The sequence below is a fragment of the Electrophorus electricus genome, chromosome 1, assembly GCF_041902795.1.
Source record: "Electrophorus electricus isolate QZ-2024a chromosome 1, ASM4190279v1, whole genome shotgun sequence".
In the NCBI taxonomy this organism is placed as follows: Eukaryota; Metazoa; Chordata; class Actinopteri; order Gymnotiformes; family Gymnotidae; genus Electrophorus; species Electrophorus electricus.
Genome location: NC_137497.1, coordinates 43,860,420 through 43,879,718, shown reverse-complemented (window position 1 = coordinate 43,879,718; position 19,299 = coordinate 43,860,420). Strand labels below are relative to the sequence as shown.

At 44.1% G+C, this 19,299-nt stretch overlaps 3 protein-coding genes across 7 annotated transcripts; all 3 read right to left on the bottom strand.

Moving 5' to 3' along the window:
- Positions 1-54: 54 nt before the first annotated feature.
- On the bottom strand, positions 55-4,694 carry c8g (complement component 8, gamma polypeptide). Its single transcript, XM_027028517.3, has 7 exons — positions 4,376-4,694; positions 4,094-4,239; positions 2,451-2,521; positions 1,846-1,953; positions 1,372-1,473; positions 1,238-1,273; positions 55-220 (listed from the first exon to the last, which is right to left on the bottom strand). Exons 1-7 carry the CDS (start codon positions 4,538-4,540, stop codon positions 210-212), a joined length of 639 nt encoding a protein of 212 aa, XP_026884318.2. The 5' UTR covers positions 4,541-4,694; the 3' UTR covers positions 55-209.
- Positions 4,695-5,869: 1,175 nt separating this feature from the next.
- Positions 5,870-9,103, bottom strand: msrb2 (methionine sulfoxide reductase B2). The gene is made up of 5 exons (XM_027028515.3): positions 8,780-9,103; positions 7,170-7,264; positions 6,830-6,906; positions 6,561-6,708; positions 5,870-6,388 (listed from the first exon to the last, which is right to left on the bottom strand). Exons 1-5 carry the CDS (start codon positions 8,901-8,903, stop codon positions 6,284-6,286), a joined length of 549 nt encoding a protein of 182 aa, XP_026884316.1. The 5' UTR covers positions 8,904-9,103; the 3' UTR covers positions 5,870-6,283.
- Positions 9,104-9,396: 293 nt separating this feature from the next.
- armc3 (armadillo repeat containing 3) lies at positions 9,397-19,284 on the bottom strand. Of its 5 annotated transcripts, none has more exons than XM_081721401.1 (18): positions 18,827-19,284; positions 17,593-17,641; positions 17,391-17,508; positions 17,134-17,259; positions 16,944-17,012; positions 16,656-16,831; positions 16,304-16,498; positions 15,513-15,696; positions 15,242-15,394; positions 14,956-15,064; positions 14,513-14,762; positions 14,204-14,340; positions 13,585-13,753; positions 13,324-13,424; positions 11,708-11,806; positions 10,932-11,126; positions 10,572-10,734; positions 9,397-9,771 (listed from the first exon to the last, which is right to left on the bottom strand). In XM_081721401.1, exons 1-18 carry the CDS (start codon positions 18,871-18,873, stop codon positions 9,460-9,462), a joined length of 2,652 nt encoding a protein of 883 aa, XP_081577527.1. In that variant the 5' UTR covers positions 18,874-19,284; the 3' UTR covers positions 9,397-9,459. The 5 variants fall into 5 exon arrangements, with proteins under 5 accessions (XP_081577527.1, XP_026884311.3, XP_081577529.1 ...); XM_027028510.3 differs by having other exon boundaries at positions 9,397-9,725; XM_081721403.1 differs by lacking the exon at positions 18,827-19,284 and adding an exon at positions 17,919-17,979.
- Between the last annotated feature and the right edge of the window lie 15 nt (positions 19,285-19,299).

Sequence of the window (19,299 nt, the reverse complement as noted above, 5' to 3'; positions counted from 1 at the left end):
GAAAATTTTGGTTCTATTATTTGTAATTAAAATGATATGCAAAAACACAAAATGTATGAATAGCATATTTGATGGGCTTTATTGTTTCTAATATGTGTCTAAGATGTTTCCTTTAACTCATGTTATCTTCACAAAGTCCACACAAGTCACCATGGTTACTGCCATACACATGGATGAGGTGTCTCAGCAAGTGTGGCTGTGATCGTATCTTAGGTCATAGCTGGAACAGGAAGAATAAAACAGTTAATGAAGTGGTAAAGGTGAGATTTCATAATTTCAAAATATGTGGACTAGTTTAAGCAGGACAGTCCTAGGAGAACCTCGTCCATGCCAAGAAAGCTACATCAGTGTTCAGGACCTCCTCACTCTTTATGGCTCACTCCAAACACTCACTCTTTATGTCTCGCTCCACCGACACAGTATTTGTCTCACTCCAAACACTCACTCTTTATGTCTCACTCCACTCACATACTCTTAGTCTCACTCCAAACACTCACTCTTTGTCTCAATCCAAACAATATGCCTCACTCCAAACATTCACTGTGTCTCACTCCAAACATTCACTCTTTATGTATCACTCCACTCATTCTTTATGTCTCCCTCAAAACACTCACTCTTTATCTCACTCCACTCACACACTCTTTATGTCTCACTCCATATAGCCAGTCTTTATATCTCACTCCAAACACTCACTCCAAACACTCACTCTTTATGTCTCACTCCAAACAATCAGTCTTAATCTTCTAGTTAACTGGTAAGCAATACTGTATGTTTGATAAACAAACATTAGCATGACAGGGCATTTTAAGAACAAGTTGTTAGGTGATGCGTTGCCTTGGAGCCAAAACCTCAACCACCCTGTACAGTTATTCAAGCCAGTTAACACCTGCCCATTACGTTGGGTGGCTGATCAACATGACTTCTCATGTTTGTCAACAAACACCTGCATGAAACTGCATTTCAAGACACAAACACCAACGATGTTTTGGCCTGTCATGAATCAAGAGTTTGTTATTGAGTATTTGTGCATGGATAACTCATTAATAAAATTAAACTGGTGTACAAATTCGGAGGTAATAGAGACTCTTTTCACTCTGGTGCTCAAGGAGCCGATCAGCAGGGCCTGGACTTTGCGTTAGGGCTTTGAGTCCATTGGCAGAGCAAACGTGTGACCACACATGATAAATGTTTCAGGACCAGGGCTAGTGTCCTGAAAAAGAAGAACACACCCACTTACCAAGAATATGCTTTTTGTCTGAAGCGTTACAAAACCCTGAAATGGCAACAATTGAGAAATAAAACACACACACATGGTCACAAATTGAGTGAATGAACGTATTAAGTATTCTTACTTCTGAATGTGCACCTTACCGTAATCAGGAAACTGGAAAACAACATCTAGACCCAGATTCTGTTTCTGTGCAAGTTCCTCAAACCTGTCCACAATGGTATCAGTAATGCTTGTAGTTCGTCCTTCGACATAACAGAACACGCAGTTGCAATTTTGAAAATTAAAACGCCACAAACACTACAGTGAATACAAAATACAGTACATGTTAAATTCACCATTAAGAGGGTAACTAAGTAGCAAAAGGTTCCAATGCAGTATTGATATAAATCACTATTTATTTCTGTGGTGTATTGATATAAATCACTATGTACTTCTATGGTGTATTGACATAAATCACTATGTACTTCAGTGGTATATTGATATAAATCACTATGTACTTCAGTGATATATTGATATAAATCACTATGTACTTCTATGGTGTATTGATAGAAATCACTATGTACTTCTATGGAGTATTGATATAAATCACTATGTACTTCAATCGTGCATTATACCATAAAGCTTCATGGTGATTTTTCTCATTCTTTTGTAAACCAAAATAGCATAGGAGTTATAGTCAGTTTGTACGACAGTAATCTTCACATCCATCTCTGGTTGGTTTCCTGTAGGATATGCACAAATAGAGATGAAATTAATGTTATTTTCAGACTTGTTAAACCTCACAGGAGGGCAAATTCTATATGTATATGCATCACATCTTCTGAATGTCATATATGAGTGAATGAAGTTACACTTATGTAGCTCCCTTCTGAAAACCCATGGACACGCGAGATAGAGACAGAGTAAAGCTCTTAGTTAGGTAGTGCCAAGAACCGATTATATGAAAGTTTATCTTTTGTAACTTGATGGATGTCACGATGGATGTCACGACAGTAATGACTTGTAGTATGACACATACCTCTATAGACAACTTTAAATTCTACATGTAAGTAAGTAATGTTAGCACCTTTGCGAATTACTGGCCTCAGAAACTTAACAACGGCCAAATGTTGCTGCCCCAAATCAACTGAAATGTTTTTGTTTTTTCAGTTCATTCTGCATATCCATTTCTCTGTGACCTGTCCAGCAGGTGTGTAACGGAGCTGAGGACTTTACCCACCTTTAAGCAGGAGATGCCCAGGACTGCTGGCTCTCTCGTAGTGCTGCCTGATCTCCCAGCACTGATAATTGCTAACAGCGAGAAGAGGAAGAAAGAGGTTCGTCAACTGTTTGAATTAAAAACGCACACACACATCCGAGTTTCCTGAAGGACGGGGGTCTCTGTGCAGTGATCAACCGTTTGCTGCGTTTTTGAGATGCTTTCTACTGTGGATCAGAGCAGCAGAGCAAAATACTTTTGTCTACTTAACAGGAACAATGACTTTAACTTTTACTTACACATTCATAAAATAGCAACTGCAATGAAGTACAATGAAAACTACAAATAATACACATGTTTGTACTAATTTAAGAATTTCTAAAAATTCCAAGTTCAACAACACGATCCAAAGAAAGCAGTGTTGATCAGGTAAGGTTTGTATGTTTAAATAGAGCAGGTACAAGTAATGAACGATTAATCCATCATATCAGGTATTAAATATTCCCCACAGACAATATCGATGTGTGACCTGACACCCAGATATTCAGGTGTGACCTGAATATTAATCAGGTAGGATATGATAATTGCAGCTCCAAATAACTGCCTTTCTGTTGCTCTGCTGCAGCCAGTCTACGGTTTAGAAAACACACTCCGTGGTTTAACGGTCATAACGAAGCTCGTCAATTATACCAAAAGAAACAGGATTTCCTGCCAGGAAGCGCCGTTCCTCTACCGATTATCTATCGGGTGGTAACGCACGGGAACAGGGCGCAGGTAAGGATACACCTGGTCCTCGTGTGCCGAGAAAAGCTCGTCTTTGGGATGTTTGTGTTACTATGACCAAGAATTAACCAGCTAGCGAGCCAAAACCTTATCAAAACGTAACTGAAGAGCTGCTACAGTGTTTATCTATTGCAGTATTTATATGTTTACTAGAGCTACTGCAGTATTACTGCGTTTAGTGTCTCAGTCGTGCACAGTAAAACGTTTGACTAATCCAGACAGCACTGGAAATGTTAATGTAAAATGCAAATAAAATAATATTAGCTGAACTATTACTTCAGTATCCAAACTTGGATTCATATTACAAAACATAACTAGATTTCTCACTTTTTTTTCGTTTTTGTCTGATTACCTACCTATTTATTTATTATTTTCATGACAGTTGTTTTAGCTATTTATCTAGGATTAGATTTAGTCATAAGGAATTAGCTTCATGTAGATTTTCATGTGCTGTCAGTTAAGTAACTTAATAATAATAATAATGATAATAATATGATTATGATTATGATTATTATTATGATGATGATTATTATTATTATTCAATTGAAAATGTATTTGGTAATTAAGTATTAAGTATGTATGTCAATCAACAGAAGTGTTAGCCGGCTGGTAGCATATGTTTATTACTTCAAACTCACCCTAACCAAACTTTTAAAATTAAAAAATAAAACAACCTTTAACGTATTTTCAAAGCGCAGGATGTGTGGTTAAGTGTCTCCAGGTGCAGGAAATTAGTTTAACACAATGTGGCGAATGGAAATGACTCGCGTAGGCAAAACAAAGCATCAAAACAAAAACAAAACAAACAAACAAAAGCAAAGCACAAAATGAATGAATCCGAATGAGGGCAGCGCCCTCTTCTGGTCACTGTGTGTACTCACTGTTTTCTAAAGGTGCTGACAGCCACAGGTGAGTCTGGAGAGTCTGGAACAGTCAAAGTCATAGTGGTACTCTCCACCTTATAGTGGTTGTCCAAAAGATAGTTGCATCTTGATGCTACACTAAGCAGGAACCACTTTCCACTCATCTAGGAATAGAAATTGAGTCATGTATGTAGTTTAGTCATATATATAATTTTTTTTGTCTTTTAAAAGAAGGAATTATGTGCCAGAGACATTTAGAAGGAGAGATAAAACAAATGTCTGGAGGTAGGTTAAAAATACCTGCTTGATATCGATGTTCTGTGCTGGCAGGATCTCTTCCAGAGGTTTTCCATTCTTTTTGGGTTTTGGCTTTGGTTTGAATCGGGTCCTTCTCATTTCAACGGGTCCCCAAGCACACAGGCCCAGTAACACCACAACCAGTGACAGGTACACACAGATCCGCATGGCAGTGTTGCGTAAGTCCACCTGGTTGGTCTTACCTGTTTACAGGTCCTCTCTGCCCAGGGAGCCTCTGCGTGGGCCTCTGCTGTTTCTCCTACTTCAGCTCTGTCCCAGTTTGTCTGCGAGTTGTCTCTTTTGCTGTTGCAGTGTGTCTTTCTGGAGTCTGATGTCCAGCATTGAGACATAACAAATAAAAACAGTACATTCTACTGAGGTGATCATTAACAAACCTTCACTGGAAAATGGTGAGAGCAGACACCCCCATAACCCCCCCCCCAGACACACACAGACACACTCTCGTACACACACACACTCGCACACAAACATCCATAACCCCCTCCACACACGTACCCTTACACACACACACACACACACACACACACACACACACACACATGCCCATAACCCCCCCACACACGCACACACAGACACGCACACACACACACACACACACCCATAACCCCTCGCCCACACACACACACACACGCGCGCGCACACACACACACACGCACACACACACACACACGTACACTCTCACACACATGCACATGCACACACACACACACACACACACGCACACACACACACACGTACACTCTCACACACATGCACACATGCACACACACTCACACATGCACACACGTACACACACACACGCACACACACAAACGCACACACACACACACACATACACACACACACACACACACACGTAACCACACACACACATACACACACACACACACACACACCCATAACCCCCCACACACACACGCACACACACACACACGCACACACACACGCGCGCACACACACACACGCACGCACACATACACACACACACACGTACACTCTCACACGCATGCTCATACGCACACACACTCACACATACACGTACACCTACACACGTGCATGCATGCACATGCACACACACACATGCACGCAAGCACGCACACACCACACACATGCACACACACACATACGCAAGCACACACACACGCACACACACACACACACGCAAACACACACGCATGCAGAGACGCACGCATGCACACACGCACGCAAGCACACACGCGCGCGCACACACACATGCACACACACACGCAAGCACACACACGTGCACACACACACACACACACACACACGCAAGCATGAACACACACACACACACATACACACACATGCATGCATGCACACACACACACACGCAAGCACACACATGCACGCACGCATGCACACACGTGCATGCACACACACACACGCAGGTACACACACAAACACGTGCACACGCCCACACACAGACACACACACTCACAAATGAACAGTCACAACTGTGCTCCAAGCTTTATTATATAATATTTTAATTAGCGTTACCCTTTTTTATAATTATCTTAACATATTGCAGTTTCCAGATTATTCTGTGTTAAAGGTTTTGTTAACTTGTCATGTCATCACTGTGACAGCATGTAATCGGTACAAATGACTGAAAATGGTTTGGTACTTGCTGACTTTACTAGGTACACCGCAATAAAACATAGCAACTGGCCAAAGAACAGTACACAATAAAAACATTTACAACAAGCATTTTTTATCAACAGCAGCCTAAAAGATTACACCAGGTATTACAACTCCAGACTTCACACACTGATACAGGAGCACGAAAACATTGCGTGCTTTTGTCAACTTGTAGTTTGGACACATTCTTCCAGGTGTAAAACTTCCTTGACTGTCCGCAAGTTCCAAGCATTAGTTTTCTCTGGGTTTGAATTTCAGAGCTGTGCTGTTAATACAGAACCTCTGGCCGCTTGGGTCTGGCCCATCATCAAACACATGACCAAGATGAGCATCGCACTGTAAAAACAAGCAATCACAGTGGTTTATCTGAAAAGCTAATAACCATCGGAACAGCAACATGAGTAACTGACTCCAAGTATGAGAGAAAACATTGCTATGAATGAGTGGACAAGTCACTGTTAATGTTCTCACACACTGTTGCGTTGCAGCAGCTTTGTGGCCAGCTCACCTGTCTGCAGATCACCTCTGTGCCTGTGCTCCCCAGTGAGTTGTCCGGTCGGCGAACAACACCGGCGTTACTCTCGTCCCTCTCCCATGTGCCATGAGCCTCAGAGAACGAAGGCCAACCTGTTCCAGCATCAAACTTTGACTCTGAGCTGTTGGAAATGTCAGCACGGCACCCGTAAAGTTTGTTTGCAAAAAATAACAGATCTCAATTTTCTTACAACAGCAGTGGTGTTCCTGGACATAGCTTCCCGGATGTGGGGAAGCGTTTACCTGAAGAGCGGAGCATCACAGCAAACGCAATGATACATGCCCACCTCATTATGGTTCAGATAGATTCCACTGAATGGCTAAGAGACAGGCAACACATGTCTGAATCAGAATGGTGTGACGGCACTTTAACGACATTTTAACCTGATGAATGACTGATCTAATTATTCCAAAATATACAGAGTGGTTTATCCTACTAGAGTGTGACTGTAGTAGTATAAGATGTGCTGCCTTAATTAATTAATTTGACTAATTGGCTCCGCCCACTATACTTTTCACCTGCTCACCACCTCAGTGAACTTATACTAATTGGCTCCGCCCACTGTACAGTTCACCTACTCACCACCTCAGTGCCCTTCTCTCTGGTGACCACGTACTGCTCAGGGGTCAGTTTCTTCTGCCAGTCTGCGGACTCATCGTAACGTGTCAGAGACAGATCTGCACATGCAATTAATTCATCAAAATAATGTGAAAAAAATGGGCAATAGTCTCCACACCTACCGTCCTTGCCAGATCACTTAGTTTAACATCCTAATTTAATGTGTTATGATTGTTACGAGGTTAATGGTAATGAGGATTACTACAGTTATGATTACGCTATCGTGTTCTGCTTTGCAGAGTGTTCATTTATTTATCTATATGTTTATTTATTTATAAATATCTATATATTTATTATTAGCAAGCCAACAGGCATATTTATGTACAGGGGTGGTAACGCAATCCATGTAATGGCATTACGTATTTGGGATACAAAAAGTAACTATTCTGTTAATAGTTAAGCAGTTATTACATTACTGGTACATCTTTAAAATGCTGTGTTTATTAGAAGGATTACTGCACGTAGTCGATTGTTCTTCTTTTCTCCTGGTGAGATTTGCTTACACTGACACACATAATGCAGTGCGTATTTGTTTCATGTGAACATATGTGTTTATCATAAACAGGATTTGTTCAAAGTTAACGCGTTTTGTTTTGCATGGATACAATGATTCCATATGACTTCATAGCCTACATGTTAAATTTTAAACATGTTAAGGGTTATCTTGATCATATTAATTTTATTTTGTGTAGTTGACGATAAATCGGAGATTACAGGAGTTCAAACAGGCAGTCCTTGATAATTCTTCTCATGTTATGGCCTGCAGTCGTTATCAGATGAAAACCTCCTGTTAATATTCTAGTTATAATACATAGGACAGATAATCCCTGCTCACACTACTCATATAAGGTTGCGTGGTAGGAAAAGTTGAATGACATTTACGCCATTGAATATAATTATGTTATATTCTCAAAATTACGGTATTTAAAAAAAAAAACACAAGTGACTACCACATCATAAATCCAATGGACTTCGTGGACTAATATATTTTGCACTTTAACATGCAAGATGGTAGTTCTCTGGAAACCGAGGAACTTTCCTAAAACAAGATCACTGGATTACATCTCCAGTTTAGGAGTCTTTCCCTGCGGTGAAAGGCTTTGCTGTCATTGTCTGTGATGGTTAATATTTGACTGATAGTAGTAAAAACTACGTTAAATTAGTAAGGATAAACATACACAAGAATCTTTAGGCAGACGCCACGGCACCACTATGCACCAATAGCATATTGAACGTATCCCACAGGATCCGGCTTCGATTAATCGATTATTTTTGTCAACTACTGAAATAATAGTTTAGCCCCAAGTTTCATACGATCTTTCACCATTCTCTGGGAGATATACTGATCCAACTTTGATCCAACTGCCTGCCATTTCTTCGCACTCGCGCGACCCTCCACATCAGCTACAGACCACCCATGCGCCGTGTTCTTGGCTCGATCCTGCAACCTCGGGAATTTAGGTGAAGGGGTGGACATTTGAAAACGTCGCACGCAAGCCGTCAACAGCAGCCCACGGCCAAAAGCGAGCTCCTGTCAGCTGTATCGCTGCAAGGTAGTAGAAAAAAAATCTTACCAGTAGTTGTGCAAAGTGGTCGGATCAATGCAGACCTCTTCTGATGGAATATCGATTTGGATAGTGACTTTGCCGCAGTTCTTCGAGAAAGCACGGGTAAAAGTCGAACTGCGAACCGTGACATCCTCTGTGCAAGGCTTTCAGCTTTGGATTTTGTACCGAACGGCGTCAATGTCAACGCCGACCTAAAGGCTCGCGAACGAAGTTGCGAAATCCTACAGAGCGGCGAACCCTCCCTCTCTGAACAGTGCGAATCCAAGTGACACCGGACCAACCGGGTTCATTCCTGACTATACATAAGCAGTCAGAGTGAAGTAAATCTCCACTTTCCCCGCTCGCTATTTTGGGTATTGATATGGTCTACTGTACCGCCCACGTGCATTAATAATTAACAGCATTCAGTCCTGATCACTGAATTTAAATGAAGTTAAACTGAAGTTATCAAATACAAATTCGCTTCAGCTATGGAGTGCTTTCACTTGGGCCTCTAAACCTTACATAATTACAGTTTAAATAGATTTGATTTAAAATATATAGATTCATTTTTTAATGTTCCTCCATACATTGCAGGTTCTTTAATAAGTCATCACTTGTTCAAGGAAATATTTCCACCAACATAATTTTGACATGTATTTATTATTTAAATGTGTATAGACAAAAAAGGAACAGCAACTCTGCTGTTAGATTCTTCCATTCAGGAGTTTCCTCAGGTTTGTTTGGGTGTGTTTTAAATCATCTGGTATTGTACAGCAGCCGGAGTCCCACACTTCAATAGACTTCCTGGATTGTGCATGAGGTCTACAATATAACTCTTTGGTTTGGGGTAGAATATGGGCGTGTCTGTGGGCGTGTCTGTGGGCGTGTCTGTGAGAACAACCTCGTTCCAGGCACGACTGTAGCTCCCCCTCACCAGGCTGCAGCACACCCCGATTCTGTCGGCCAGAGCCTGAAACGCACACACGCGCGACAGGGATAATCATACACACTACAGCCTGAAACACACACACACACACACAACGATCGTACACACTACAGCCTGAAACACACACACACAAGATGATCGTACACACTACAGCCTGAAACACATAGTGCATGGGTGAGACATGAAACGGCCTGTTGCATTTTACTCCAGTACTGACAGTGGGAGTGATGTGTAAGTCTGATCAACATGAGTACTGTGGGACTAATGCATAAAGGATCATCACGGGTACTGTACGAGTGATGGGTAGAGGAGTCTGATCACAGGTACAGTGTGAGTGATGGATAGAGGAGTCTGATCAACACAGGTACAGTGTGAGTGATGGGTAGAGGAGTCTGATCATCACAGGTACAGTGCGAGTTATGGGTAGAGGAGTCTGATCACCACAGGTACAGTGTGAGTGATGGGTAGAGGAGTCTGATCACAGGTACAGTGTGAGTGATGGGTAGAGGAGTCTGATCACAGGTACAGTGTGAGTGATGGGTAGAGGAGTCTGATCACAGGTACAGTGTGAGTGATGGATAGAGGAGTCTGATCAACACAGGAACAGTGTGAGTGATGGGTAGAGGAGTCTGATCACAGGTACAGTGTGAGTGATGGGTAGAGGAGTCTGATCACAGGTACAGTGTGAGTGATGGATAGAGGAGTCTGATCAACACAGGTACAGTGTGAGTGATGGGTAGAGGAGTCTGATCATCACATGTACAGTGCGAGTTATGGGTTGAGAACTGATCATCACAGGTACAGTGTGAGTGATGGGTAGAGGAGTCTGATCATCACAGGTACAGTGATCACAGGTACACAGGCACGTACCTTGTAGAGCAGAGCTCGGTGGTAGTATGTTCCCTTTTTCACTTTCCCAATGGGAATGATGTTGGACTGAACTTCAAACTTCAGCTCACTGATGTGGAGCTCCCAGTGAAAGTCATGTTGCTTCATAAAGTCTGTTGGACCCCCCATAGCAACACACACTAGTCTGTGGGGAACATTGATCACGTCACGACACTGAATTCCTAAAGTCTTTATCAGTTGCTTGTAAATATCTAGTTCAGGGTTTATTGTTAAGAGTGATGTTAAGGAATTATTGGAAGCAATCAAATTTTCAGACATCTTTGGCTAAAATCATCACTCCAAGGTTTTTCTTCGTCGTCCCTCAGGAGTCCAGGAACTCACTTAGCCAAGGCAGCGTAGCTCTCCGCCTGGTCGTGCAGGGGCAGGATGGTGCTTGCTGCCTCCCTGACCAGGCTGTGAAATGCAGGGTCATAGGGCACAGTCCAAGACTTCTCCACCCGAGAGTCCTGCTGCGTTTTACGCTCTTCCTCATCCCTCTGCTTATCGTCGTCCCGCCGGCCTTGGCCTTTCACTTTACTACACACACACACACACACACACACACACACACACACACACACACACACACACACACACACACACACACACACACACACACACACACAGCATGTAGATGGCTAGCTAGTGAGAGTGATGGAAAAACTGCTGTATGGCATTTTAACAAGACAGAGTGTGAGTGGCTAAAAATGAAGGGCAAGAAAAGTCGTAATGTAGTCACTTCAAACGTCCCACCAGGATCTTATGAAGATTTATAAAGAGCTAATGCTGAAGTTATGCATGTAAACATGCAAGCATAAATGTCCATGCATACGCACACACACACACACACACACACACATGCACGCATACGCACACACACACACGTGCACACACGCATGCTCACACGCACGTGCACATGCACACACATGCATACGCACACACACACACGCATAGGCACACACGCACACACACACACACACACACACACACACACACACACACACACATACGCACACGTGCACACACGCACGTGCACATGCACACACATGCATACGAACACACACACATGCATAGGCACACACACGTGCGCACACACGCACGCACGCACACACGCACACCTCTGTGTTCTGCTGCTCCCCTTGCTGCTTGTCACGGAGGAGCTTCGGGTCTCAGTGGGGACATCCTGCTGCCTGTCCTCTGCTGACTCAACAGCCTCCCTGAGAACACAACAAAGAAGGTGCGTCTCACAGTCACCTCCACCACTGAGACCATGAGCGAGTCACCTCCACCACTGAGTCACCACATCTCACATTCACCTCCACTACTGAATGTCTCAAAGTGTCCACCCCCCCCCCCCAAACATCTGTTATTTTTCTAATGTTTTAGAACTAATCTTGAAAACAGGTACGCCCTTGAAATTCTCCAAAATGAAGAATGTATTTTTCACCCACATTTGAAAGATCATTGTGAATGGGACATCAGCCTACAATGGCATAACGGTCGAGAAGTACACACACCTAGAATTCACCCAGCAATCCTCCATCCTCCAATCATAGGACACAACAATGCTCCTTCCTCCAATCAGAACACACAGCAATGCTCCGTCCTTTAATCAGAACACACAGCAATGCTCCTTACTCCAATCAGAGCCCACAGCAATGCTCCGTCCTCCAATCAGAGCCCACAGCAATGCTCCGTCCTCCAATCAGAGCCCACAACAATGCTCCGTCCTCCAATCAGAACACAAAGCAATGCTCCTTCCTCCAATCAGAGCCCACAGCAATGCTCCTTCCTCCAACCAGAGCCCACAGCAATGCTCCGTCCTCCAATCATAGCCCACAGGAATGCTCCCTCCTCCAATCAGGGCCCACAGCAATGCTCCCTCTTCCATTCAGGGCCAACAGCAATGCTCCCTCTTCCAATCAGAGCCCACAGCAATGCTCCCTGCTCCAATCAGAGCACACTGCACTGCAGCAGCACTGAGTGTTTGTAGTAAACAGCTTTTGTTAGCTGGAAAACAACACCCAGATATCCAGTCATTCAACCATATGTTCACTTTCACCAGTCCTTCTGTGGCCGAGGCAGGGCCGGCCGTGTAACCACCGAATGGGAACAGTCGTAAAAATGCTCCATGGTGACCAGGCCTCCAGGACAGTCACTAGCGTGCTTTACTCCAAAGGGACGGGACTCCGCAGCCTGGGCCTCTGTTGCATAACACAGGAGAGTTTAACATTCAAGTGATCGTGTGCTAGTGGTGGCAGATTAACGTGAAAAGAGAGAGGGTTTTTTTTAACCTCATTGTGGAAGGTGCTTACCAAACACAAAGACCCATTTTCCCTGTAAACTGAACATTGCCAACACTGAGATCAGTTTTACAGCACGAAACCAGGAGGTTGAGGGCGGTATAGAGAGACAAAAGGGCAAAAATGCAAAAGAGAACAAAAATGGGCGATTACATAAGTGCAATACTCAGCTCAACCACATGGGGGGCAGTATGTTGGGAACAGGCAGCTGTCATGTGCTGGCAACTGCACTGGTATAGCTATTCTTATGATAGGTGAGGTCTAATTAGGATAGCTTTGGGCATACATGAAGTGGAAGTAGCATGATTTTAAACAGTGTTTCAGAAATGTTTTAAATTTGTACTGCACAGTGTGTGTCATCACATCTGATCCAGCCACTCCAGAAAATAGATAGAGATGTTGCAAATGCGTGACCCTTGGTCTTGACGTACTGGTCTAGTGGTTTTCCATTAACTACAATGACGGCTCGATGCTGGTTGACAGCCTGCTTCGCTAGGTCTTCTAGGGCAGGTACCCCACAGCCCACTTTGGCCTGCAAGCAATAAGAGACAAGAAGAAGAAGAAGAAGAAGAAGAAGAAGAAGAAGAAGAAGAAGAAGAAGAAGAAGAAGAAGAAGGAGGAGAGAAAAGGTGGACTGGTTTGACTGGGCATCGCAGGACTTCACATAAAGAAGCACAGTAAGGCTTATGAACCTGTCCAAGGTCGTAGAAGCCATCAGCAGTGATATCGGTGGAGCAGAGGCGTCCTGTCAGGCTGTACTTCACCGAGAGGTTGCTGTCCAGCAGTCTCTGAAGCGCTAGCTCACTGGACTTGTTCTTGCGGCTCACTGAGTTATTGATCTCCTGTAGGACCTCTAGTGCTCTGTGTTTCAACATGTCAATCATTAAAAGAATGACTGAGACCCAAAGAAACTGCTAAATACAAACAAACATAAGATGTGACAAGAGCTCCATTCCAGAAATCCCCAATTCGGTTAATTTAATGCCCTCTGCTGGCTATTCTTCAGCATTACAGCTATTATCTCTGGCACTTTACGTCACCATTATAGCTATTATCTCTGGCACTTGCAGTCAGAGTGGCCTGGCATGAGACATTTATGATATGTTGCCAAATCTCTTTCATTATATATCAGCTGAATGTTAGTCAGGCAGCTTGTATGTTAGGCCCGTTACAGGTCTGACAGAAGCTAGCACTGTTCTGGCCAATCGTGCTCAGGCAAATGAATACAACTGCCTATTCTAAGATGCATATTAATAAAAATGAATATTAAATCTTATAATATTTTTCAGTAAACATTCACTATGATCTCACCCTAATCTGCACATCTCTGTGGCAGTTGGTTCGTCGTTAGCGCATACACTGACTGCCCAGCAGGCATTGCGCCGGACGTCTGTGTGATTGGACTTCAGCAGGGTGATCAGTGGAGCCAGGCCTCCTACATTCTTCAGCTGCAAACAGGCAAAGCGCTTTGTCAGCACGAAATATTCCATCCCCGCCTTAATTCACTCAATCAAACCCATTTTCCCCCTTCAACAACACCATTTTTCACAGGGAAAGCAGTTAACTGAGAAGGAGTGGTCACCGTGTGGAGGACGCCCGGCTGCAGAGTGAATGTGTTACCTCAGCTCTGCCCTCTGCGTCGCAAGCCAGCTCAGCCACGGCCCGGGTGGCACTAGTGAGCAAACGGTCGTGGGTTGAGTTCAGCAGCTCGGTCAGGACCCGCATGGCCCCGCGGGCGAGGATTCCACTGCGCACAGGCCCCTGAGAGGCCATGTGGGTCAGCACGGCAGCCGCGTGCTGGACAGTACCCGGACAGCCATCCTGCAGGAGTTGCACCGCCAGCTCAGCTCCTTCTGCCTCGTCCACCGCGCTGAGGGCCAGAAGGAGACACAGGTGGGAGTGCAAGGCCACGCATACTGCTGCAGGCTCGGCGGTCGGCATGGGGACGGCGGTTTGTTTCTCTGTGCAGTGGCGCCGTAACTGCTACCAGCTGTGAGGCTGGTCTCGCTGGTGACGTGATAATGCACACCACGAGAGAGAGCATGGGGAGGGTTGGCACTCACTACGCGTTCAGCTGGTTGCCGTCGGTGAGGCTGGACAGAGCGTGTGCGGCAGCTTCTCTCACCGCCCCTCCTTCGCAGCTCAGCAGACGCACAATCGGCCGGATTCCATCTGAAACGCACAGCCCCGCAACAGTCTCTTTAAAGCGGGGAGACTGACGTCAGCCGCCAAAAAACAGAACAGAAACAAGACACCTCCTGACCGCTGCCCTGAATTAAAGACAGAACAGTACGGTAGAATTACAAGTTCAAACACTTTTGTGATTTTCAATGTAAACAGGAGTATTACCAAGATGTCGGAAGGTGTCTTTGCAGGCCAGGAGCTGACTCACTGCTGCCACCGCCTGGCACGTAGCGATGCGTACACCATCATTCTCCACTGCCAGCAAGTCCACAAGGGCCTTTTCAACATCTTGGTCATGCAGGATCTTTCTGTTCTCACCTAGGCAACGCAGCACAGCATGCTGAACTCGAGGCAGTGTTTCCTGATGAAGCAGAAAGCCGTTCATCAGCACAGGGTGCCCACAATAGAAGCGAGTGAAGTGTAAGGGGCCCCGTACTGCTCTGTGCCAGTCTGCTAATGGCCTGGACCGCACTGGCCTGCACATCAGGCATGCTGGCTGTCATGACAAAATGCAGCAGCTTCTCCAGCTCCCCTGTGCCCTGAAGGAGCTGCAGGGACTCCACGTCTTCCAGGCAATTGGAGACGACCGCCAGAGCCTCTGCGTGCAGGTCACTGAATTCCTGCCAGGGTGAGACACACCTCAGGCAGCAAGAGTTAGGTCATAACCCCAACCGCAACCCCAACCTTAACCATAACCCTAACCCTAACATTAACCTAACATTAACCCTAACCTTAACTTTAACCCTAACCATAACCTTAACCATAACCTTAACCCTAACCCCAACCCTAACCTTAACCCTAACATTAACCTAACATTAACCCTAACCTTAACTTTAACCCTAACCATAACCTTAACCATAACCTTAACCCTAACCCCAACCCTAACCTTAACCCTAACATTAACCTAACATTAACCCTAACCTTAACTTTAACCCTAACCATAACCTTAACCATAACCCCAACCCTAACCCTAACCCCAACCCTAACCTTAACCATAACCATAACCCTAACCCTAACCCTAACCCTAACCTTAACCCTAACCCCAACCCTAACCTTAACCATAACCATAACCCTAACCCTAACCCTAACCTTAATTTTGGTTGGGTACAAGCAAAGCAAATGGACATTATACTAATGCAGAGAGGCAGCTGTAATGACACTGTCATTATTTCCAAAGATGTGATTATGGTCATGATCTAGATTCTCTGGGGTTGGTAGCAAACGTACCTTGGTGGTGAGGAACTCCAAGAGAATGTTGAAGCCCTGCTCTGCTCTGAAGGCTGCTCGTGTGTCACGGTCTGTGGTGACACTCTCCAGAGTGTGCAAAGCAAGTTGCTGTATCATGGGGAACTCTGAGCGCAATAGCTGTAGTAGCAGATGGAGCCCATTGAGCTCGCGCACACCCACTCGACTGGAGAAGTCCTACGTGAGCAGAAAGTGCATCGGGTGACAACTTTTCATGTTTGATTCTTCATGGGAAGCGTTTGGATTAGTGAGAGCATTAGTGAGAGCCACAGCTGCTAGGGCGTGTCACACGTCTCACAGCTGTGGTGAAATGACAACTCTACTGCTGCCCTGCCTTAACAAGATTACAGATGCATTCCACTGAGTTTTTCTGCACATCGGGATCGGGGCTAGATAGAAGATGCAGAAGAGGCTCCAGGCCTTCATGATCATAGATCTGAATCTTGCATGTGAAGTCCACGGACAGAGACACCAAACACAAAGTGGCATATTCATGGACCACAACATCCTCTGTGTGCAGGGAAAAATAAACACACATAAGACCAAGCTTGATATCATTTTTAAATCTTATAGACAACAAATAGACACACACACACACACACACACACACACACACACATACCTTCTGGTGACAGTTTGTTGATGAGTGAGGGTATTACATTCAGTTTCTTCATAAGTCTTTTGACATCAACTGTTCAGATACATCAAAATTAAACAATGGTCAGTGCAACAGTTTCACCTAATATTTTTAACAAACTTATTAGTCTGGTCTGCATGACACTAATTATGAAGGACCATTTCTGCTCACTCACTGTTAGAAGCCATGACTCCCAAAGCCATAAACGCGTTTTTACGCACGGTCTTATCTTCGTGAGATATAAGGCGTGTGAGGGGCTCCACCGCCCCTAAACCCACTAGAGAGCTCCTGTTCTCATCACCTACGCAACATAAGTAGTGCACACACACACACACACACACACACACACACACACACACACAAAAGCGCTCCGGTCAGGGTGCGGAGATGTTCAGTAAGCGTGACGGTGTCAGTTCTGCGGGAATAAACGACCTTTCTCTGCGAATCTGAAAATGGCCTCGCAAGTTCTGACCAGGACTGCTGCCTCTGGCGAGCGGAGCATAAGGACCACCGTGGCGGCGCTCTTGCTCTCAACAGTTAGTGGGTCAATCTGCAGTCAGAGAGCAAGAAGGTTCGCGTTGAGGAGTTCGTTTCAACACAGTTAGGTTAGCTACCGCTGGGAATAACGCCTCACCCCATCTTTAGGAAGTGGCTCGGGCTCTCTCTTGGCTCTTTTCCCCGTCCTGTCAAGAAAAAGTAGTAACGTGCCAACAGCAGGTGTTAGACCTTTCAAACATCATCACTTTATTCTGTCCTGACAAAACGTGGAATTTCTCTCACCCACGATACGTTAACCTAGTGGATGACTTTAATAGCTTAATAGTCCGCAAATGATATCTCACAAAAACCACAGATAATAATAAACACATGCAACAGCACAAATATTGTGTCACGACCACGCAGCAGCTAGCTAAATGACTAACTGCCAGATTAGCTCATTAATGGTCGCCGTTCACCTACATAGCTCTGGATCTTCAGATGTTTGCTTCTGTTTGTCAAGCTCGCGACAGTGGTTGCTAAGTAACCGAGGCGCGCTAATTTGGCCAGAAGGTGGAGGCAGTGTTGTCTAACTGCTATATTGTGCATTTATTTAGCTACACAGCCACATTGTTACCTTTTCTGTGCAGCTTTCAAAGACATTTTATATTACAGTGCAGTTGATAGATTGTAAGGGTCCCTAAAAGGTCATTTTACATCATCTTGAATTTGAATCTACATAGCAAACATGGATTTATTAAAATGTATTTCTGAGTAACAAATAGCCAATATAACTTTTAAAATTAAATTCTATAATACTATAGAACTAAATTAATAGATAGTAGTTTGTTTTACAAATACATATGTTATTACATTATCAGAAATCCAACCACCAGTAAGCAACTCATATTGGTGAAATTGTTTTGCATCACATGGAATATGCACAATGCTCACAGATCAGAGCAGAAAAGCATATAATCATTTACATCACACAATAGAAGGCACCCAAATTCTGTGGATAAAGGAGAACATATTTTCCACCATAAACATAATCAATTTCCCAAACAGGATGAATTATATATATATATATATATATATATATATATATATATATATATATATATATATATATATATATATATATAATGTGTGAAAGGTGAAGCAAACTGTGGTTCCCGTGGTAACTGAAGCACTGTTGCTATGACCCCAAAACTGGGAGAATTGCTCCACCATATACCAATAACAACATCCAACTGCCAAGGGGAGAGCCAGTGGCAAATATATATATATATATATATATATATGTGTGTGTGTGTGTGTGTGTGTGTGTGTGTGTGTGTGTGTGTGTGTGTGTGTGTGTTCCCAGCATGACTTGTGTACATGACACACACCTAAAGTGACACCAACATATGATGGATAAATTCAAAGGAAGCAGCATTCTTTTCGATTATTCCCATTTCTTGCTGAATAAAGAACGTGCTTCCATATCCTCTATCCAAGGATAGCTAGCCTAAAAGTACGCCAACTTTAAAACAAGCCGGTGGTCCGTCTCACTGACCATTCGCAGTTAAACTATTTACCCGAAGAAAACAGGGCACTGGTCACGGATTAACATCTCACCAAACCCAGGGCTGTGACCTGAGGGGTCGTATGATGTGTTAAGACTGCTATGTGGGACCACTGAGAAACTACAGATGTGCAATTACCGTACTGGCCCGCCTTATCTAAACGAGACGAACAGAAAACGCTAAGCATAAGCTGCGCGAAGTCGGGTTTGTTATCGTTTTGGTGGAAACCCCAGTGCGGCTCCGCCAGGATGGGCGGCCTCCTCCCTCTCCTGTCAGTCACTGGACAACTCAGCCGG